The following is a 23633-nucleotide window of genomic DNA, read 5'->3' as shown; positions in this document are numbered from 1 at the left end:
TGTGGAGGAATTTCCTCCTCTTTTTTGAATACTACTCCACAAAAAAGCTTAATAAACCCAAATATTTTTAGCACAATATATTTTTAGCACAATATACTATTAGATTTATTTTAAATGGACAATATCAATTAGTATTACTTTTAGTTCTAGGAATTACACCTAGCCAATTTATTAAGTGCACTAAATATTGCTAATCTTCAGTGTTTTACCATGTAGTATTTTTCTTCTCCATAAAAACAAGTGTCAAGGGTAAATTATTTCACGTTTCTTTACAAATCATAATGCTGTTTTTGTAAAATAGAACTTCTGTGAACCTTCTGTTATAGACAAAATAAATTGAATGGTCACTAAATAGTGCATTTACAAAAGAGGACACTAAATAGTGTGTTTACAAAGAGGCACACAAACCATTTATGTTGTCCTTGCCCGCACCAAAACCACTTAAGATGCATGTAAGTTGCAGGCCTTTTCCCCTTCATATTGACAAAAAGCCCAATGTACCTATTTCTGAAAGAACAAGCCAAACTTTTTTTCTGCTTATAATTTATCAGTCTACAGTTTTCTTCTGCCAGCAGTAAGAAACTCAAAAGCATAAGCGCTCCATTTGTTATTACTTCAAATGTGTTGGTAGCCTATAAATAACACTAGTATGGCTGAATCAACAAAACCTGAAAGAAATTAAGACTCAACTGCTCTATTTTTCAGTTCTCAAAAGCAAGACTTACGCATTTCAGTATCCAAAACCCACATAAAAATACTTTTAAATGCATTAGCTCTAGATTTCATTTAGTTAGATTTACTTCTAAGAAAATAAAAAATTCTGATTTTTACATTTTTTCAGTTAAGCTAGATGCGTTTTAGAGCAAGAAGTTTATATTTGGTAGAGGAAAAGAATCTGAGCCAATCTTTGAACATGCAAGCAAGCTGACTTAAACAAGCTGCTTTTCTACTCCATTCAAAACGCCTGGTTTTATACCAAAAAATCCAAAACCTCCCACCAAAACAAATTTCTAGCGTATATTTCCATATAAGTGTATATACATTCCCAGGCTCCATTTACAAACATTACAGGAAGTCAGATAGCTCTGCATTAACTCATTTGTGTATTTTTGTTTCAAATTAACCTAGTAAGACTAAGGCTTATTTAGTGATATAAACAATTTGCATATAATATGTTCATTAAACAACTAATAGTAATTGTAATCATTTAAGCAACCTTTACAAGTAAGTATGAACACCCTTAAGTGATGGTATTTTTTTAATACTAAGATTTTAACATTATTTGTGAACAACAGAGCATCTAAAGAAGCTATAATGAAGCTATGTCTTCTTAAAATGATAAATTTGATCTTCAGTAAGAAGAATGCTTTCTCTGAGATTTTATTTAAACAATGTAAAGAAAAAAAAAAATCTAGTGACCCAAGATACAATACAGTGATCCAAATGCTAGCCTAGAAAGCACAAGGTAAGAGTTCAATTTTTGGATTTGCATTTAAGAGTTGCACATACAAGTTTTGGACATCCCCTATTTCTGCTTGCTACATCTATAAAATGTCGTAATTACTTATTACAAGTAGGCACTGAGGTTTAACAGCAGTGCCACTGACTAGATCAGGAGGCTGTTTTGATCTTACTTGGACCATTTTATTTGCTCTCTGTAGCACCGAATATAACCAGCCAGTAAAATAACTTAGAAAGCACATTTTGCTTTCTTCATCACTAATCATCTTCATTTTTAAAAAAACACTGTTGATGAAATTTATGTACAAACTACATATCATATTCATACTTCAAATATGCACTAAATATAGGATTCCTGCTATGTAAGATGACTAGAACAGCATAGGCAAAACACCTTGACAGCAGATGATGTAACTGACAGACCTATTAATATTTTCAAATGTACCTTGATGACATCCTGGGGACTTTACTTGCCACACTAACTAACGAAGAAAGAAGTGAAACCGAAGAATACCAATACACGATAGTTACTACAGGGTATAGACAAAAATCTAAGTGCATTAACAAACATGCTATGAAAAGTAAGCGCGAAATAACCCTTTTCTCTTTTTGATATTCTACTATTTTAGAAACAACTTATGACTACTTAATATTTTTAATTAAATGGAGGAGTTCCACTGCTTGATCTTTTGTACTTCATTCCTTAGAGGTTACAAATTACAATTCTGGAAGATTGTTCTGATGAAACAAACATCCCATTGCCCTCATATCCAAGCGCCAACCTGCTCTTTACCATTCTATCCACGCTCTAAAATGCCCTTGCATAGATATACTCCAAAACTTACTCAAAAATACTATTAGAGACTTGGGAAAACAGCTTATAGAATAGACAGGGAAAAAAAATCATTAGGCCTTTTAAAGCGTAGTGGGGTGGGAAGAAGCGGGGACAAGTCAACATGACTCTTCAAATACATAATACATTATCTTTAAACAAAATGGTCTTAGCAGTCTTTCAAGTTAAAAAAAACATGGGGTATCAAGTTCCACTTACAACAGTATCAATCTTGGAAGGGGCAAGGAATTAATCATTTGGAGGAGAATGTACACTATTTGGTATTTCCAAGATATTCTTGATGACTAGACCTGGTGCCTGTATCTAAAATGCTGTAGCCTTTCTACACTGACATTCATAACCCTGCAATTACGGCTTCATTATTGATACATAAACCTGATTTAGATTAAGCATACCTAAAGCAAGGTGGATTCAGCCTTCCCTGCATTTCTCCACCCCCTGCCCCCCCCCGTATTGTTATCAATAAGCAATTCTTAGTATCATTTGTTTTACTTTGGTATGCAGAGATATGGTAAGAAAGACTGGCTAGCTTTTTTGCCTCTAGAAAACAGAAAATTCCTGCCATCTATCTACAGCACAAATCCACAATTAAGCAATGTGTGTTGTGGTGAAGTCATAGAATCATTAAGGTTGGAAAAGACTTCTAAGATCATTGAGTCCAACCGTCAACCCAACACCACCATGCCCACTACACCATGTCCCTGAACGCCTCATCTACACGTCTTTTAAATATTTCCAGGGATGGGGACTCCACCACTTCCCTGGGCAGCCTGTTCCAATGTTTAACCACTCTTTCAGGAAAGAAATTTTTCCTCACGTCCAATCTAAACCTCCCCTGGCACAACTTGAGGCCATTTCCTCTCGTCCTATCGCTAGTTACTTGGGAGAAGAGACCGACACCCACCTCGCTACAACCTCCTTTCAGGTAGCTGTAGAGAGCGATGAGGTCTCCCCTCAGCCTGCTTTTCTCCAGGCTAAACAACCCCAGTTCCCTCAGCCGCTCCTCATAAGACTTGTTCTCCAGACCCCTCACCAGCCTCGTTGCCCTTCTCTGGACACGCTCCAGCACCTCAACACCCTTCTTGTAGTGAGGGGCCCAAAACTGAACACAGTATTCAAGGTGCGGCCTCACCAGTGCCGAGTACAGGGGCACGAGTACAAGTCATGAAATATGTTTTCCTGTCTGGAATGTAACAGATAATTCTACCAGCAGTTTGCACCAAACAGGATTGTTTGTATCTGTAAGTTTATATATAGAGAGAGTATTTTTTAAAATATATGTTTTTTTTTTTAAATAAAGTAATCTACATCATCTATTTACATACCTAAATAGATCTATATTTACATCTATATAGCATAGATGATATAAAGACACTTTTCTCCACTTTCCCAATAACAAAGTTTGTAAATATAAAGAATAACAGATATTTACTTCAATTTTGGCATCCTTATATAGAAACATAATAACTAGGCAGCATAATCAAGAGGTAATTAGTTTCCTCTAATCTCATTAGGCCTGTAGAAATTGCTCAATTATTAATCCTTACAACAAAGCCTGTTTAAACAAGTCTTTTAAAAGCTGATTAAGGATTGCATTAACTTTGGCACTGTTTTAACTTTTTCCTGTTTTAAATCCAAAATATCTAATATTTATAGCAATTTTACTTACAGTGCCTTAAAATAAAGTCCTTAAAATAAAGTACTGCAAATAAAGAACAACAGGTGGTTGCACAGCCAACACTTACACGAAGAGATACATTTCTTCTACCATAAAATGGAAAGAAATCGGGAGACTCTTCTGCATTGCCACTGCATTGCAGTACCCTTTCTAAATACTTGACTCTCAGTCTCCTATCATAATTTTATTCTTACCCATATCTTCAAAGCAGGCTGCTAATTTTCTTGATTTTGTGTTGCAGAGATTCTACATAAGAGAGAAAACTCTTTCCCTCAAGAAACCACTTAGGAATACTATCAGTTTTCTGAAGTCACTAAGTCCCCTGAGTCAACTTGTTTCTGTATCAGCTTCATATTAATTTAAATATCTGCACTCTGAAAACTGAACTTATATGTGAATAAAGCCAAGACTTTCCCTGAAACCGTAAATCGGAAAGAAGAGATGACAAGCACACATAGACACAAGTAGGTTTTTACTCAGTTATATCACAGCTATTTACTGTATATACGTATCCATAATATTTGTTTATACTGGCTTTTAAATTACATGGATTCTTGGATGTTACCAGGCAGTGCTACACGTCAGTGTTACAGTACTTGATGTTGTATTTGTGTAAAGCGTTATAACTCTGAAGCATAGCAGGAGATAATGGCATAAGGTGTAAAAAATTATGATCTATAGAAATTGAATGGTGCAAATAAGGATCAATAAAAATTTGAATCTCAACAAGTGACTGCTTTATCTTCAGTGTGTTTTTAAAAATTATCTGAACTTCCGCCCTTGTTTGGACTAGATTCTTGTAACTGTTACCTCAGTATCTTTTCAACTCTAACTGTACAATGTTAGAAGTGTCTATCACTATAGAGTGAACCCCCCCCCCCCCAAGAGAAGAATGTTTCATGTTCCCATGAGTTCAAAGAGGGCACATAACCTAGAACAGACATTGTAAACTTAATTAAACTCAGGATGGTTAATCATCGTATTGATTAAATATTGACTACCTAGTTTAGGACAGACAATATCGTAAGTGTTCTAGATAACTGTTCTGGAACTTATTTCATTAAACTGAATTTTGCTATTGCTCTTATTTTGTTTATTCTCACTAATGAAGACAAAAATTGTTCAATGAATTTCTTCAAAAAATAACTGCACAATTAATTTAAAAATTTAAATACTCACTTGAAAGCAGTCTTCTGCCACTTCAACATCATTTTGGGAGGGTGGATAACCTACAGAAAAAGTAAAAACACAAAATAGTCAAGGTTATCTTGTTTTAATTTACACAGTTTACTGCTTCCAGTAGCCCACACCATCCTTCAATATCCAGCTATGATGATATAAATAAGCTCATTTACTTTTTTTAACAAGTAGATCACTGTGTTTCAAGTTGATTTTAAATAAGTACCATTCATTTCCACATTCTGTATTTTATATACTGAGTATTCTTAGCCACACTCCTCTCTCTTGTTCACATCTTTCTTGTAAAAGCATTTTCAAAGTGTCATCAGAAGTCAGAAGCAAGGGAGTATATTCTTGTTAATGTAGCATTTTGAAAATTAAAGGCAGATACATTTGGTTGGCATGAATGTATACTGTGCTATATTTTGCTATAAATCAGCAGAAATTAGGACTGCGAGACCCTAGGAGAGAAAAGGACTCTCATGTTCTCTAATTACTTCTCTTGCAGGGATATGGATGATATCAACACAATTCAGAAGAAGCCATTCTAGTATGTCAAAAAGCATTTCCCTTCAGAAACATGCTCCTCCCTTTACGAATATGGTAACACACATTAAATCCCTAAATTTACAGCACATCACAGCACAGAATATTTTGTTTAAATTTCTCCCTTTGAGTTACTTTTTACAAGCCTGAAAGAGACATTCTTTCCATTCAATAGACATCTGTTCTCTTCCGTCCCTCCTCCTCCCCATCCAGCAATACATTTATCATATTTTCAGCTCAGAATTGAGGCTGGATGATCTTCAGTTTGCTCACTAGTTTCCATGAGGTCAGTGAAGCTCTGGAACCAGTTAGCCATATTACTATTAGAGTAAATTCTTCTACCATCCCATATAAACCTGTCCTCAGAACTACCCTGTCAGCTGTTAGTAAATGAATAAAACTATTAACTGAAAGTATGTGCAGACAACAAGAGAACTCAACGGGTCTCAAATCATTCAACTTCATAGCTTATCCTCTAAGAACACTTAAACTGTAACAAGCTTCTGAGAAGAAGATCTAAGTAAGAGACTGTAACACTCTAGCTTCCTCCATTTCATCTCTAAAAAAAGAGAGGCAATGCTTTATTATGTAGGGATGTTTTGGGGAACTACCTTATTACTGTTTGTGAAACAATTTTAGACACTTGGATGAATGGCATTTTAGAAATGCCAGAAGTAATATTTAAAAACTATTAAAATCTCAATATGCTATAGATCAATCCACATCCTTAAATACTGTCAGCATTAGTATTATGCAAAGTGCTTTGACTTACCTAATTTACTAAACACTCAACACCCCCCCACCCCGCCAACCCCTTCACCTGAAATATGTACCTTGAGAAATATCCTCTACTGCTCTCCGAATACCTCTGTCAAACGCTCTTGCGTCAGCAGGACTCTGAAATGTGAGGCCAAACTTTTTGTCATCAATCTTCCAGTGGTAAAAAGTAGGAGTAACTTTGTTGTAAACGAGGTCCTTCTTTAATGTGCACTCCAAGACCACCTTCCAGAAAGAAGACAGGACAAAAAAAGATATCACTGACTAATATATCAAATTTGAGAACAAAACGTAATCTTTGTGAATTACCTGAAAACATACATCATAAGAGCAGATAAAAGTCTCTGTTTAAATTTCTTCCTGTTACAAGAATGTAATTTTAACATCATTTCCATTATGGCCAAATTATTCGCTAACAGTTGCTGATAGGTGCTATGGGTTAAGGACACTATTTGTAAACCAAGTGAGTCTTCCCAGCCTCAAAAGTATCTATCTCACACCCGCAGCAAGCACTTCTGGCAGTACAGACTTGCTAGATGTTCAGCAAATTAAATAGGCCACACCCCAAAAAATCATTACTGTGCTGATATCAAGTATTACTGTACCACTGGGAATTTTATTTGTATACTTATTCTATAAAGTTTTTGAGCACTGGACTAACTTTATGCTGCTTTCAGGCCATATCAGTTTTCTCCCAGAAAGGCTACTAGACAAGAGAAAATAATACAGGAGAATTGTTTTAAAAACTGAAATTAATGAAAACTAAAATGTGTTTGAATGTATTACTGCCTGTACCTAGACACAGATATATCTATGGCTCATGTTCAACTATAACGAAAACAGTAATTAGGAATAATTAACACTATTTGGCTACAAAACCATTACAGGTATACACGCACATTCAGTTACGAAGCAAAGTCGCAGTCTTCACATCATTTCCCCACTTTAAATTGGCTGTTTTTTAAAATATATTTGCATATTTAATTTACCTGCAAAAATTATTTTATGCAACATTGTTACATTGAACGTTTCTTGATTAAAACAATTCAAGGTGAACAAGAAAGTACGGAAGGACATGCACTGATCTGTTCCTGTAGCACTAGGCATAATAAAATGCACAGCAAGACAATCTGTATCTCTGTATTACTACTAGATTCTGAAAACCTACACTGAGAGGTGAATGAGGAACTTTAATATTCTATCATTTCAACATTAATGTATTTTCAGAATTTTCATTTTTAGTTTTGTTACCTATGCAGCTTTTTGAGAGAAAAATACAAAGTTTCTTACAGCATGTGGAAAAATGAGGTTAATTATAAACATAACTGAGGAAAAAATCTCCAAATTTAAAAAAAAAAAAAATCTGGTCTGTACTTAAAAAAAAAAAATATCTGTCTGTACTTGGATTATTCTTACATATGCTTTGTGTTCTTCCTCTCCTTTCCCTGTCTAATTATTACGTAGACAAATAGGTTTTTTTCTCCTGCTCTTCATTATTTCCCCTACCCCACACCCCACCACTAATCATCTCCTCTCAAGTTTTACTGCCTTTTAGCTCTGTCTCTAAAAGAATGACATTCTTTCTGCACATATAAACTCTTTCAGCATTAAAATAATTTTTGTTACTCCACTCTGAATTCCCTAAATGGTCAACAATATGTAGGTACAACTGCCTACAAGAAAGCATAGGAAGGAATCTAACTATTTGCTATAGATACGCAGGAAAAGGTGCTGCAGCAAAAACAGAGAGTATCATTCTGCAGTTCCAAGGTGTGTTAAACGATTGTTCTTTGCTCCTTTTGATGATTTTAAACTTGCTTCCTCCTAAAAAGAGGAGTTAAAAATGAAGATTTCTCACATCACTGCATTTTCTGTGAGCACTTTTGGGGGATCTCTACTATATTAAACACCAACTATTTTCACGCTCTATTTTGTGTGCAGTCTCACCCAAAATATCAACAAAAAGTACCGCAAGACTGATTTTATAGCATCTCAATGAACACCTACTCCCAAAGGAGTTAATCCAGCTTACTTTATACTGAAAATTCATGGCTGGATGACAAATATTTTTAAAAGATAATACCACTGGAGATAAACTACTGGATTAAAACTTTACTGAGTAGAAGCTATGATTTTCAAAGAAACCCAAACCAAACCAGAAAACCCCCAAACCAACCCCCCCAACCCAAAAAGCAATACTGCTACCACCCACCCTCCACCTCCAACGCTCACAATATTTTATAAGGCAAGAAATCATTAACAAAACAAGCAAACATCCTATCCAACACCGTAATTGTTTTCAGCTTAAGGAAACAAAAATTTGGCAGGCATACACTGATTTTTCAGATCTAAAGCTGTATGGAAACAGACCAGTTAACACAGTAGATATAAGTGGTTAAGGGCATTGAAAGGGGGGAAAATTAGTTGCATCAAAATTGTATGTGTTATCAGACATAAGAATCCATATAGGCGAGACTTTATGTCTGCCCCACCTGAGAGAAAACTCAAGAACTGTAGGTCAGAATTAGCAGTGGGACACAAATCTATAAACACCCAGCCTTCAATAGTTTTTGTTGCATCCATAAATACTAAAAAAAAAACCCAATCAAAAAACATACCAAGCATCCCCTAAAGCATTTTTTTTTTCTCCCCTAAACACTTCTATGCTTTGCAGCAACAACATATTTTTTCCTTGTTAAACGTAATGCTGTCAAAGGGTTATTTATGCTGAAGCGTGCAAACTGCTGTTGGGGCTGGGGAGGAAGTATCCCAATAGACCTATCTCCAAAGCCTGGAAATGGAAACCAAGCTTTTAGCAATACAGGTATTTTTTTCAAGTCTTCAAACATCCAAAACTCCAATTATTTTTTGCTGCACTTTGCTATGGTTCAGAAGTCTCCACATCATACGTGAAGATGAAAAGCAGAACAAAAACCTGCAAAATTGTAAATTAAGTGACTACAGCTTAACAAAATTGCATTTTTTAATAAACATGGGTTACTGTTCTGAAGGTTTGGTGGTGTTGGGTCGACGGTTGGACTCGATGATCTCGGAGGTCTTTTCCAACCTTAATGATTCTATGATTCTATGATTTGGAAACTTAATATGAGACTTCCATGCCAATATGAAGCAACCACTTTAGCACGTAATGGGAAATGTTGCAGAGTTATCAGACTCAAGGCAGAAAAGCTCCAGACCCACACGATCAAGATCTAAATTCTCAGAGCATAAATAGGGCTGTATGTCTACTTACTACTATTTAATGAAAAAATCCATTTAATACCCAGATGTCATTAAGTGCAATGTAGTTCATAGCTACTCATAAAAACACTTGCTTGCTACATGTTTCTTTTCTCACCTCTACAAGCTACATTCTGTGATGATATTAGAAACTATTTGTCTTGTATAGACAAGCTGAATCTCTAAAGTCAGAAATTTGAAACTTCAACACTTCAAAACCAAGTATTTTGAAACAAATAAGATGAGTATTTAAGATATTAGTATCATTATCTAGGGCTTCTTTCAGAAACAAATATGAAAAACCCGTTATTGCATTTGCTATAAATGTCTATTTTGGTAACAGACCCCATAACTGAACACTTCTAGACACTGGATACTATTTTACTGGTTTCTAGCTGTACTTTCCACAGCTTACAACATTACATGTAGATAGATAGTTTCACAATTTCTCATTCCCAGCCCAAATCTACAAACACATAAGCATATAGTTTTTGACGCAACTTTTGAATGCCTTTTCTGCTAAATAAAATCAAAGGCTTTTCTCTAGTCTTGGGAACAAGCAGCACGTCCTGAGTGTATTCATGCTACAGAGCATGCGGCCCCGCTGCCGCTGTGACCCTATGACGTGATTATTATTCTGTGCGTGCTTTTTTTTTCAGTTCAAAAAGTAAGAAGGTGTAAGGACTGTACTACAGCCCATCAGAATCAATCTTTTCTCAAACTTTAAAGCCAATTTAAAAAGTAAATGATAAATTAAATTTTTGAACAGCAGAGTTTTAGAAGAGAACAGTATTTATATTCAGTTTCAGCTTTTTAACTCTCCCTTTACACAATTACCTGTTCTTCAAAAGAAAGATTTTAAACTTTGATTTGTCACTCCTGACTCACGATCCAAAAGATACTAGTCACTTTTTTTTCTCCTTCAATAAAAACTTGCATGGCAAAGGACTAGAGAAGAAAATAAAACAGAACAGAGAAATCTATTAGACTTTTCATTCAAGAATGTGAGCAAAGCCTAAAAACCTGTAAGCTTGAGCCTAATGTATGTCTAGCACTAATGTTATTAAGATAGAAGAGAGCTACTGTAAACACAGTAAAAGAGAGTGGCAGACCTGACCAGGTTAGGAGGGAGTGCAATTGTTCCAAGCAGACTGGCTGGAGCCAGATCTAGGAAGGTGAGTATAATAAAGGAGGAAACATGTAATTATGTCAAAGTCTTCACGAAATACCCTTACATTCCAACGCAGATCTAAACAACCCGAGCAAACTAGTGGGGAGCATTCCCTCTCCTAAACTAATTCAATGGTGCCACCACTTTGATTTTCTTCTCAGATAACTAGGATGCTTTTTGTGAACACCATGAGATGTTTTAAATAGCTCAGTACTGCACAAAAATTTTGGAGGTTCTACATGTAGCCTGAAGCTGGTTCATAAAAGGGCTGATAGCAACCTAGCTCTCAGGTATATAAAGAAACAACGAGAACCCCTCCCCAGCAAGGAACTTCAATATTTTGATGTTCAGTCCCAGAGTATTTAATTTATACAGCTGACTTACAGACTGAGATCTACAGTCCTAATTAAATGCCCGCATATCCTATAAAATATATGGAGAGATCTGGCACATTGGAATGGAATTGCAATGTAGCATCAGAACACTGTCAGTGTTCTCTCAGTACTTGGAGAAGCAGCAATTAAAGCTAGTTTACCAGAAACACTAAGAGAAGAGATAAAAAAATATCTCATTCTTTTTGAGTACAACCATTTAAGAGGCATCTGGAAGATACCTCCATCAAATACCTCACCTATGGATTTCAAGTTGCTTTGGAATAAATTCCACCTTTCTACTGACACATAAGTTGAACAGTAATACTGGCATTATGATCTTAGGTAAAAGCCATAGATGTGAATTCCATTTGCTCTCTAACCTGAGGTATTTCAAAACCCATGCTTCCCTGTGTCCCAGAAAAGTCCTCCAAGTTCCACGCTACAGGTTTTCCAGGATAAGGGAATTTTTGCACCTTTTCTGGAAGCTGAGCCAGTTCACAAAAGAAAGACTTACTGGCCAGAGGAAATCAAAATATAATCTAGTCATAAAGGTATTTTAACAGTGTGTAATGTCATTTGGGTGGGGGAAAAAGACTCCATTTGTAAGGATTACTTTCTTTTTTAATCCATAGAAGTATTTTCAGAAATGTCTGTGTGTACCTTGCAAAAAAAGTGAGTGAACTGGAAATCGTGGTCCAGCTGACCGAGCCGTAATGACTTCTATATAGTACAATAGATTAAACATTCCTGAAGACACATGTGCTCAAAGTCTGAATAACTGAAATGTTCAAAATGGTTTAGGAAGCTTTTTTTAAAACAATATTGCTACTTTCTCTTTGCAAATACAATGGCAGAGCAACAAACTAAACAGCGTATGACTAACTTCAAAGATTATTCAGGTATACAGATTTACACACCAAGGCCATTCTAAAATGAGATTAGAGCGATGTTGGAGCACAGAAACAGCAGATTCAGTATAACTCTTACTCAAAATCAGAAGATGACCAAAATATTTGGTCCCTACTCAATAGCAAACACCACGAACCCATAACAACTTCCACTTTTACTTTATTTTTAAAGAAAAAATAAAAAATAGCATTTTATGCCACTGAAGTAGTCTTCAATAGTCCTTTTCAGGGTTGCCTCTTTGACAACACAGCCTTCTCCACTCTTTCAGTTAGAACAGGCAATTACATTTCAACTTCTCGGTGTTGTTTTTCTTGGTCTTTTCTTTGTATTATGAAATATAGTAGTCACCTGCCAATTCTATTTGGACTAAAAACCCCAATTGTTTGGCTTCATTAAAGAAAAGGTTAAAAAATTGTGCTAGAACAGTGAATCCACAGGAATATCCTAAGAACAAATGTAAAACCATTAACTATACTGAAAGCACAAGGATCAGAACAGTTTTAGAATCAGTGACCGGATCCCTGTCCAACAGAATTTCTCTTCCAGTTCCTGCTATGGTCCTTCTGAAAAAGTGTCATGACCTAATGACGTCCTCACATACCTTGGTGTAGGATCTTGCTTCCGTTATGCCAACAGGGGTCTTGTTGCATACTGTGCAACTTTGTTGTTAATTCATTACACGTTAGTTTTTGCTTTTAAGTGCATTATTTGAAGTCTGAGGAAATACATGCATACATAGCTTGCTTTTACTTCGTTACCAAAGCATCGCTGGCTCTACAGTATTCTTCTCTACAGCCTAAATCCATATTTGTCAGTTCCCTGAGCTTTATTCAATATACACTAGATAGATGTTCTTCCTAGCTGCATTTCTTCCATATTTTATGCTGTGTTTTTGAGGGGCTGACTTCCAACTCAACTTCCTAAAACTGCAGTAAGATCAAAATCTGTCCTGACAGACTAGTAGGTCACATTTGGGGGCAGTAGGGGGAGGAACAGATGGACACAGGATGGGACACACACAAAACCCCCCCAAAAAACCCCCCAGAACAAGAACACCTGTTCAGGACAATAAAGGTTTGGAAAACATGTTCATACTAACATGAGCTCGATTTTGGACAGGAAGAGGAGCAGAGACATTTAAAGCCTTCTACCAGAAGTGGAAATGAAGCAAGGCTTGCCCAGGGGACGCAGGAGAGAGAGCGCAAACAGATCAGGACGCTGATGGCTGCAACGTTTTCATATGCATGCAGGAGAAACGTTAAACCAGCCTTCAGTTCCTGAGCATTTTATTACCCTCAGATTCTGAAGGCAAGCTGTGAATGTCGAAAGTATTAAGAATTAAGAGAAAATTGTCAAGTATCTCTAAATGCAATTAAGCTTCTCAAAACCAGCCTCAATAAGGCTAAAAAAAGTTCTAAAGGGAACTACTGCAAAGTGAGGAAGGAACTGCAGGTGCACATAGCTGTGCGGGAACACAGGGTACTCTGCTAATAGCACTACGCCTCGCTGAAACAACTGAGTCAGCAGAATTTCTATTTATATGCTCTCTTCCTACAACAGTCACACTCAAGGCAGAAAACTCAGCAGTCCTGCCTCAAGGGAGAAAATGGTATTCTTGAGAATCAGCAGTACGGTAGAAGAAGCAATTCTACCTTTTAAGCTCACACAGGAGTCATATTATTGGCAGAAAAGAGTACGTTCTTGATAAAAGTCATTAAGATGAAGGTTTTGTGCTTTCTCCTCTTCTCTTTGTTTCCACATTAAGACATCCCCCCCTTCAAAAACCTATTTGGCACTCAAGTAACCAAGCAAGCCTCAGTAAGCCAATTTTGTCTCAGACAAAATACACATGTAGAAATGGCTGAGAATCCTACACCAGTTTTCCTTTTATGAGGCTGACTTTCGTGATGGTATTTAAGACAAGTTTATTACTGGTACTTTATTTAATGTAGCTGATAAATGAATACTGTCTATGTGTTCATCAAACCCGATCAATTCTTGGACCTGTCAGCTTCATGCTTTCTTCCAATACAAAAGTTGTTTTCATGTAAAATGGCTACTTTTTGTCATAGCCAAATTCCACAACTAACTGAATCATTACTGAGGAATTCCTTCAGATTTTGTGTTTTGAACAAGTTATCTCATTTTCCAACACTCCTATTAAAAATAGTATCATCGGTGTATAAACAGGTTAACAAGAGTATTTGACTTTAACCCTCCATTGGAAAAAAAACCTGAATAGCAAAATGTTTCCCCAAATGGATGGAAATCGGCAGTGAAAAAAATACATTTTAAAGTTTCTAAAAGATCAACATGCTTAATTCTAGAAATGTACGGTATCACACCTAAAACAAATAGTTGGCTCTCTAGGTATAAAATCATTGACATGGATAAAAGCTCAGCAACAGCATTAGACTGAGACTATAAATTTGCTTTCTAGTCTACAAGCAACAATAAGCAAACATCTCTTCTTAGGTCCTACGTAGTTTTAATAGGAACATTAAACGGATGTAAATTGTTACCGTTTTATCCCTGAGTCGTTCTCCATGGATAAGAAAATCAGCACAGCTATTCTCTTCCTGGGGAATGACTTTGAAGACTGTGACACAGCTTAGTCCACCCCCTCCAAGTGGTAACCATCCACCACTTGAGTCATCCCGGGTCATCACCACAGCTCGCACTCGTGCATAACTATTACTGGAAGAGATGCAAAAGAAGAAATTAGTTTTCCATAAATGCAAACCAACTAAGTCTAGTTAAAAAAACAAAACAAAACAACAAACCCACAACCAAGATCATGATAATTAACATTGTGGAGGTTCAGTCCTTCCATAACAGCCGCCTAGAAGAAACCAGTCTAAGACCACCCTCTAAAAAAACGTTCCTCTGTACTTTTATGCCTTCATTAGGACTTCTTGGAGCTTAGATGCAATTCCTTGCAAAGAAACTTAACCAAACAGAGTCAAAACTGATACTCTTCTAAAAACTTTAGAGTCAGTGATCTAGCCAGAGAGGGCCAGGGGCGGGAAGAAAGTAAGAATCAACTCCCGATTTATTTTAGACTAATCATGAAGCCAGTCAGCCACCATGAAATTGCACAGAAAAGAGAACAAGGAAGCAGAAAGAGGTCAGGCCTCCTGCCACTGAAATCTAAACAAGAACAGGCTTCTAGCCAGAAACCCTGCTTCCCTTCGTCCCCCCCTCCCTCCTCCCGACACACATAACCCGTCCGTTGCAAGGGTAGGTCAGGACACACACGCTGTGGGGTTCGACAGCAGAACCAGTTACGGCTACTTAAGACTTAATATTTGCAGTGTCTACTAGCTGGTTCTCTCCTGTATTCGCAGTGTGTGGAAAATTACTTGCATTTTACAATGTAACAGCTTTTCCCATCATTTAGCATTTTTACAAAATGAACAAATGGTTATGACTTCATTACTTAAAAGTCAAATTCCTTTTTCAGAGTCTTGGAAAAAGAGTTTTTGGTGATCTTCTCTCTCAGCTTTTATTTATTTATATTAAATGACATATTTTAGTTTTGGTTATGAATTTGCTGCTACATCAGTTGGAAAACCCCATGGTTTACCAAGGATGTTAAAAGATCCTACATTCGAAGTATGGTTTAGTGCATGAATGTAACAGTCCATGAATGAACATTCCAACACTAAAAGAAATAAGTTTCATGCTATCTTTTGCAACATATTTCTGATTGAGAGTTTAAGTACTTATGCCAGTTAGCATTAGTGATGTCAAATTTAAGGACTGAACAGGAAATATTAGAAGAGGACAAAGTCATTCCTTCTGTACAAAATTATTTGTGATATAACCATTCACCAAACTGTTGTGTTTTAAAGTGATCACTGCTTTATTTATTCCTTCCCCCCATATGTCCCAAAATAACTGAAGGTAGGCTTTTTTGCGTAATTAATATATTACGTTCTCACACACACGATTCACACATATGATTCACTTTTATATATATATATATATATAAAAAAGAAAGAATTTTGCTGCAAGCATCTAAAGCTTAAATACATAACGGTTTGCAAAATGGGAAATAAGACAAGACTATCCAATTTTAGCTTCTAGGCAAGTGGATTTGTTTATAGAGACTTTCTTTGCCCCCTCCAAGCAAACAACCAGCCTCCTCCTCCCCCTAAACCTCATAGTTAAACTGACAGTTCAGTCAATGTTTCTCACCATTTCTGTACCAACATCTCTTAGTAACTCCTCCCACACAGCAGACAAATATAATCAAGAAAAATCCAATCCTTCATTGTATGCATCTATCAATTCTAATATCTGCAAATAAAAATGGCTATATCTTGATGCTTAATAATATTACTGAAAGTTGAATCATTCATTGGTTTCTATCACTGTATTTCACTCAGAGATAAGTTCAGATTGTAGTTGTACACTTCAGACAGAGGCAGTCTTTTGTCTAGAGGTGGAGAGCCTCTTCTGACAGAAACTGAGGACACCGAGACTTTCCTCTGAAACAGTAAGAAATACAATGCACCAACTGGTTAAACCTACACACTCTCTTTGCTATTCTCCATTCAAGCGAACCACAAATTTAGCTTTAAAGTTATTTGTGCTATAAATTTGGTTGTAAATCTTAATATTAGAGCTTTCTTTTGTATACCAGACTGCAGCAAGAGTTCAGTTATGCATCATTTAGGGATATCACTGAACTTCACTTAGGCTACATGAGAAAACTTGAACTACAACAGTTTGGGGTTTTTTTGGGGGGGGGGGTTTTGTTTGTTTGTTTTGGTTTTTTAATGAAAGTTTACACTCCACATGCATTTTCTTTTCAAGAATTGCTAAGGAGAAGCAAAGATGGAGGATACCTATCATACCTCAATGGCTCAGCTACTTCCATTTGTCAGAAGTTTTCTGCCAGCATTGGGGTTTTTTTTCCCCCCTTCCGTATACTGAGACGCCTAGTCTGGTCTAGCTAACAATCTTGTGTTTTGCTTCCATATTTTCTAAACTGTTTTAAACAACATTTATCCTTTCAAATATTTTAGAAATTACCGTCAAATCTAGTACATCAGTGCAAGAACCAAAATAAAATTCCCCAACAGGTAATATTTAATGAATAACCTCTTAAATTGAAACAAAACAGTTTTTCCAGACAACCACCTGTAAATTAACTAGACAAATTCATTACTGTGCTTGTGACAATGCCAAAGACTATGAAGAGATTGCTTAGTTTTATGTTTTTGTTGTTGTTGGTGGTTGTTTTTTATTTTTTTTTTATATATTTTAAAGGAACTCACAATTGGTAACAATAGCTATTTTTAGTAACAATACAAGCTGGTTTGCAATTAACCACAAAGCAGCAGCAGGACTTAGAGTGATTTCCATTTCCAGAATCCACTGCAAACAAAACAGCATCTGCCTGTCACACTACTGGTGCTACTGAAACCACCCAGATGTCTTGTGTCTAAGTGTTATAGCCCTGTCTACTTTTGGGAATTTTGGAACAAATTGCCAAACTGCCGGTGCAGCTTAGCTGTGGGAAAAAAGGCAGACAAGGCTCCAGTGTTTTCCAGCACCACCCCTGCAGCCTAACATTTTTACCTACTCTTGCATGTTTAGCTGCTCTGTCAGGAATAACTAAGCAAAAGAAAACCAAACAAACAGGACAATCAGTTGAGCATTGCTCTTATGAAACCTTTTACTAGAGCTACCACAAGCATGTGAAATGTAGCATGAAGAGCAGCATTGCAACAGCAGGCCCAAACCTACTGTACCACATCCAACCTTTCCCGAGATCCCTTGATTCTGGTTGTGGCCACTGGAAACTCTTGAGGCAGAGCAAGGTTTACAGGAAAAGCCAAATGGGATTCTGTCCATAGGTGCATGCTGCTTCCCGAGTCAGTGCTGAGCACCAGTGAAGACTGGTGACAACCACATGGGAATCAAAGATCAATTCCTAACAACTATGGAAACAGATCTTCTCTAACAGCTGAGTGCCTCAGGTAAGGAGGTGAGAGTACAGTATTATGTGATGACAGCGAGTTACAAATTGTGATGGGGGGGGGGTGTGTGTGTAAGAAAAAAAGGTTATCTACCATGTTATTTTCCCCTAGTTGTTAAGGGCTACTGAAGAGTACAGCATGTGTCTGAATGGTATACCTATTAAACTTGAAATGAAGTCATTTTAAGATAGCATAGCATATTGTGTAACGTTTCATTCTAAAAATATTAGCAAATGAAGATGATTCTTGTACCAAAATCAAAAGCTGGAGTGGGGTGAACTAAGAAGTCTGAGAAAGCATTAGGGGGCAGAAACAAAGGGCTACAAACCATAAGTGGACAAAAAAGATAAAGACTTACAGTCCTTGCCTGCCATCAACTTTAAGAGCATCAAGCATTAAAATCTGACCACAGATTTTAAAGGCTCTCTCCTCCCTCCAAAAGCCATGTGTTTATATCGTTGTAATGCTCTTGGGCCCAAACTGACTTATGACCTGGATGATCAAGCTGTTGTTCAAGCCCAGGAAGCACTCCACTGACCTCGACAGGCTGGGACCTTCAGCTCAGCAAATAATGAACAATCCTGCTTTTGGTGGCTGGGGGGAGGAACACAATTGTAATTTCATCACTATGGCTTTTTTTGTAAAAAATAAATTATTTTGATAATTTGGGGTATTTCTTATGTGTAATAACAAGCCAATTAAAGATACCAAACATTGTTACAACATTTGCCTTTTTTCCATTAGCAATCCAAAAGAGAATGAAGGTTAAGAATTTTCTCTGGGAAAAATTTTTTGGCAGAAAAAGGGGAAAAGATGTTGAAGAAGGGGAAAAAAAAAAAGCAGCTATCTTGTTGCATTACATTTATTTTAACCCAGTTTCAACAGTATGCAAATCTTCCCTCTCCTAGATTCATATTAAGCATTACCATTCTTTTATTTGTATTTCATCTTGCATATTTCTATTTTAATATAGGACTGAAAAATAATAACAGTGATCTCAGAAACATTTGTTAAGGCAATTGAACTGCAATTGCAAATTGCCTTTTAGTACTATAAAGCTACTACCATCACCATCAAGAAACCTGGATCTTCATGTGGAATTATAAACTGAACCATACAAGAAACTGACCCTCTTAGCTTTGGTAAAAATACTTAGCATTATGTTTTCTTTCAGAGCTGGAATGCAGATTTGCAGAAAAGGACCACGGGTTCCAGGTGGACACCAAGTTGAACATAAGCCAGCAATGTGCCCTTGAGACAAAGAAGGCCAATGGTGTCCTGGGCTGCATTAGAAGTGTTGCCAGCAGGACAAGGGAGGTGGTACTTCCCCTCTACTCAACACTGGTGAAGGCACACCTGGAGTGCTGTGTCCAGTGCTGGGCTCCCTAGTACAAGAGAGAGATGGATCTACTGGAGGGAGTCAAGTGAAGGCCACCAAGATGATTATGGGACTGGAGCATCCGTCATATGAGGGAAGGCTGAGAGAGCTGGCGCTGTTTAGCCTGGAGAAGAGAAGTCTTATCAACATATATAAAACCTGAAGGGAGGGTGCAAAGAGGATTGAGCCAGGCTCTTTTCAGTGGTGCCCAGTGACAGGACCAGAGGCAATAGGCATGAACTGAAACACAGGAGGTTCCATTTGAACATCAGGAACCACTTTTTCACTGGGAGGGTACCTGAGCACTGACACAGGTTGCCCAGAGAGGTTGTGGAGCCTCCATCCTCGGAAATATTTAAAGCCACCTTGACATAGTCCTGGGTCCACCTACTTTAGGTGGCCCTCCTTGAGCAGGGGGGGTGGACAAGATGGCCTCCAGAGGTTGCTCCCAACCTCAATTATTCTGTGATTCTTTCTTTTATTTAATATAATATTTCAAAGCACAGCAATTTCAATAAAATACAACTTTATAAATATAACTAATATGGGTTAATTTATGAGAATTCATGATACTTTGAAGTAAGAGTTGACACTATGCACAACTGCTATTGAAACACTTCTGACAAGGCTAAGGAAAAAAAGGCATTCTGAAAAATCGTGACACACACTGCTATGAAATTACACTATCTTTGCTGGCACGCAAGTAACAGCTCCAGGCTGATCTCCGAATGTGAACTGGTCATGGATCAAGGCTCTTTACCTTTGACTGGCACTTTACACACGTACTTTAACCCCTCCAACTTCTGGTGCAATATACTTATGTGTTTGTAGCCTCACCCAAAGAGCATATATGAACCACACTTGGCTTTTTATGGTTCTTATTATTCAAACAGCTTAGCAGAAGATTTTATGATTCCCAGCCAGAGAAGTGCTCATGAGTACGTGCATGCCCAGAGTACCAACAGGTAATACCAGACCACTAAGCTAAAGTCTGTTTTACTTGCAGATAACATTTGTTGAGTATTGACTCAATTTAGAAGAAAATAATTAATTTCACCAGTATCACGAACATATCGGGCACTTTACACACGTACTTTAACCCCTCCAACTTCTGGTGCAATATACTTATGTGTTTGTAGCCTCACCCAAAGAGCATATATGAACCACACTTGGCTTTTTATGGTTCTTATTATTCAAACAGCTTAGCAGAAGATTTTATGATTCCCAGCTAGAGAAGTGCTCATGAGTACGTGCATGCCCAGAGTACCAACAGGTAATACCAGACCACTAAGCTAAAGTCTGTTTTACTTGCAGATAACATTTGTTGAGTATTGACTCAATTTAGAAGAAAATAATTAATTTCACCAGTATCACATGAACATATCGGTACGCTGCTGATGATATAAAGCCCTTTGTTACTAGAGTTTTAGAGAATGACTGCCACTGGCACAAAACATTAATGACTTATCTACAAGAGAAGGAGATGCAAATATAGCATGAGTACTAAAGACAACATAATTTACATCAAGAAAAACATATGACAGCATATCCTATTAATTTTTTATGAAAGGGAAACTGCTATATATATATTTTTTGCCATAATAACAACTACTATATGAAGCTCTGCCTGACATGACTGTTACCTTACTCCTCTCAAAATTATACCAGCAAATCAGAATATACACCGAGCTATTATGCTGGTAGAAGGCAAAACTTTGCAGATTTTCTCCTTTAAGAGAGAGGCCAAAGGTACTCTTCACAGTAAAGACAGGAGGTACAGCAACCACGCATGGCTACTATGCCTAGGAAATTTATTTTTGTGAGGAGCTTAGCAAGAAAAGACATGGATTTCCAGGAGGAAATATAGACAAATGCTGTTACGTTTAGGATACTGGTACCCACACTGATTTACTGAAGAGCTTTGGACTTTGTCAAAAAACATGAATGGGACGTTCCTGCTCGAACAAAAAACAAAACAAAACAAAAAATCTACTTATAGAAACGTGAACTACCAAGCAAAATGGCCTGAACCCAGAATGGCAGAAAGAAAAAGCTATGTGGGAAACTGCATTATGTAAGAAGGGGATAACTGGTACCCTGAAAGAGCCAAAAATACTTGATTACACAATTGTTATTTAGCAGGAGACGCTTGTAAAACAAGGTGTTTGACAGTGCACCTACAATTCAAAAGGGAAAATGAGACACAAATGAACAAGTGTCCAGAATGAGAAACTGTCAAAACAGTATATTGCTGTTATGAAGTGTCTCTCGGACACAACATCAGGAAAAAAAAAAATTAAAAAATAGCAGCACTAGAACCACATTCCTATTTGAATACAGAGACTTAAGACTTATGACCGTGTAAAGTAACTGATGCTGCAAGGAAGAATGGCTACTACTGCAAGAGCTTTTGCAAAGCACAAGAGCACATGAAGAATGGAGAAGCTGTTAAAAAGATTTGAAAACCATGATAATTACACACAAAGTAGATATTTGACATTTCCGTGAAAAACATTTTAGCCCTGCTCCCCAGCACCTCCTCTTGTTTAATAATTGTGCCTAGTTTCTATTACTTCTGTATGTCATCCATGAGGATGGGTTAAATGAAGTAATATTTTAACAGATTAAAGGAGATCATGACACATACTTGAGTTCCACCTCTTTTAAAGAAACTGCTTTCCGGAGGCCTAAGTTTTCGTAATAGTATGGATTCTGTAACACCACCTGGTCAAGGCATATTACTTAGAAAATTGCATCTGATATCAAATACACAGGCAAATAAAAAACCCAAACAAACTTAATTTTCTTTCTAGCCTTTCCCACTGAAGTTAAAAAGAACCAAAGTAACATTCAAAGATGAGTCCACAGGTTTTGGACACGTGTAGCAGAACTAAAAGAATAGTATATAGTATGTAGTTCCCCTTTGTAAGAGTTGGTGAGATGAGCCAGACATGGAAGATGCTTTTTAATGACTTCCCCAGCTGCCTGCTTAACAACAGAGGACTGCTGATACCAGGGACTCCTGGATTAAATTCCATCCAATTTTAGGCAGATGGGATAACAGAATTTGAGTGGTCAGTTCCTGCAGAACTAAAAGAATAGTATATAGTATGTAGTTCCCCTTTGTAAGAGTTGGTGAGATGAGCCAGACATGGAAGATGCTTTTTAATGACTTCCCCAGCTGCCTGCTTAACAACAGAGGACTGCTGATACCAGGGACTCCTGGATTAAATTCCATCCAATTTTAGGCAGATGGGATAACAGGATTTGAGTGGTCAGATCCTGCTACTCACATGCCCCAAGTTTAACGGGCTTCCTCCAGAAAACCCTACGTTTGCCTCATTTTGACAAGCTGACAGCCATGAACTCCAGAAATATCCACTCTTCATCCCAGCCCGGCTTCTCATCTCTCTATATATTCTCATAGTTTTTTCTTCCTCCTTACCCCAGAACTTCTGAAGATCCATAGGAATCTCTTCACTCCATTTATAGCACAGAACTGTGTGTACCTCTAATTTTGTGAAATCACTACTTGTTTCTTATCAAGTAGCAATCAAGCTATTGGGTACTGATGCCATGTATTAATTGTGACTGGTTTACCACGGCAACATGCAGATAAAAATGAAAAAGCCCACAAACAAAACAAGAGAAAGAGTTAATTTTTTTAGATAAGAAAAGTTACCGTTTCTTTCCAACCTTGCAAAAACAGAGGAACATCTAAAGAAATGATGGAAGACAGCTTTTAATTTCCTCCAGCACTTCAGCAAACTTAGGACAAGCACAAGTTTGTAGCCTAAGGCAGATTCCACGGAAACTAAGACAACTTGACACTTACAGTAAATGTCTCAGACAACATCCATCCAGTCTAGAAGGAAATTTATTTCTTTTTTAAATGAAGCTTACAGATTCAGTTGCGCCTTTTATTTTCCTTGGAATAGCAATGATTTCTATAGTTTATGATACATAATTTAAGGAAAGTTTTTCAGGTAATAGTTATATCTGAACAAGTCAGAATTCTATCTTCTCTCAGGGCCATTTTCCTCCAGTCTTACATACTCAAAGTCCCTGAGCTTCACT

At 37.0% G+C, this 23633-nt stretch overlaps 1 protein-coding gene across 1 annotated transcript in view; it reads right to left on the bottom strand.

The window, feature by feature from the left end:
* Positions 1 to 14887, bottom strand: part of SPRED1 (sprouty related EVH1 domain containing 1) — a 26062-nt gene extending 11175 nt beyond the window's left edge. Inside the window, exons 1-3 of the mRNA XM_009285754.2 lie at positions 14711 to 14887; positions 6551 to 6719; positions 5172 to 5221 (exon numbers count right to left, since the gene is read on the bottom strand). Coding sequence (XP_009284029.1) covers positions 5172 to 5221; positions 6551 to 6719; positions 14711 to 14854 — 363 coding nt within the window. The 5' untranslated portion in view covers positions 14855 to 14887. The remainder of the gene's footprint in view (positions 1 to 5171; positions 5222 to 6550; positions 6720 to 14710) is intronic.
* Between the last annotated feature and the right edge of the window lie 8746 nt (positions 14888 to 23633).

Source organism: Aptenodytes forsteri, unplaced genomic scaffold (assembly GCF_000699145.1).
Source record: "Aptenodytes forsteri isolate BGI_AS27 unplaced genomic scaffold, ASM69914v1 Scaffold124, whole genome shotgun sequence".
NCBI lineage: Eukaryota > Metazoa > Chordata > Aves > Sphenisciformes > Spheniscidae > Aptenodytes > Aptenodytes forsteri.
The sequence above is the reverse complement of the archived record's forward strand: the minus strand, read 5'-3'. Positions and strand labels throughout refer to the sequence as shown.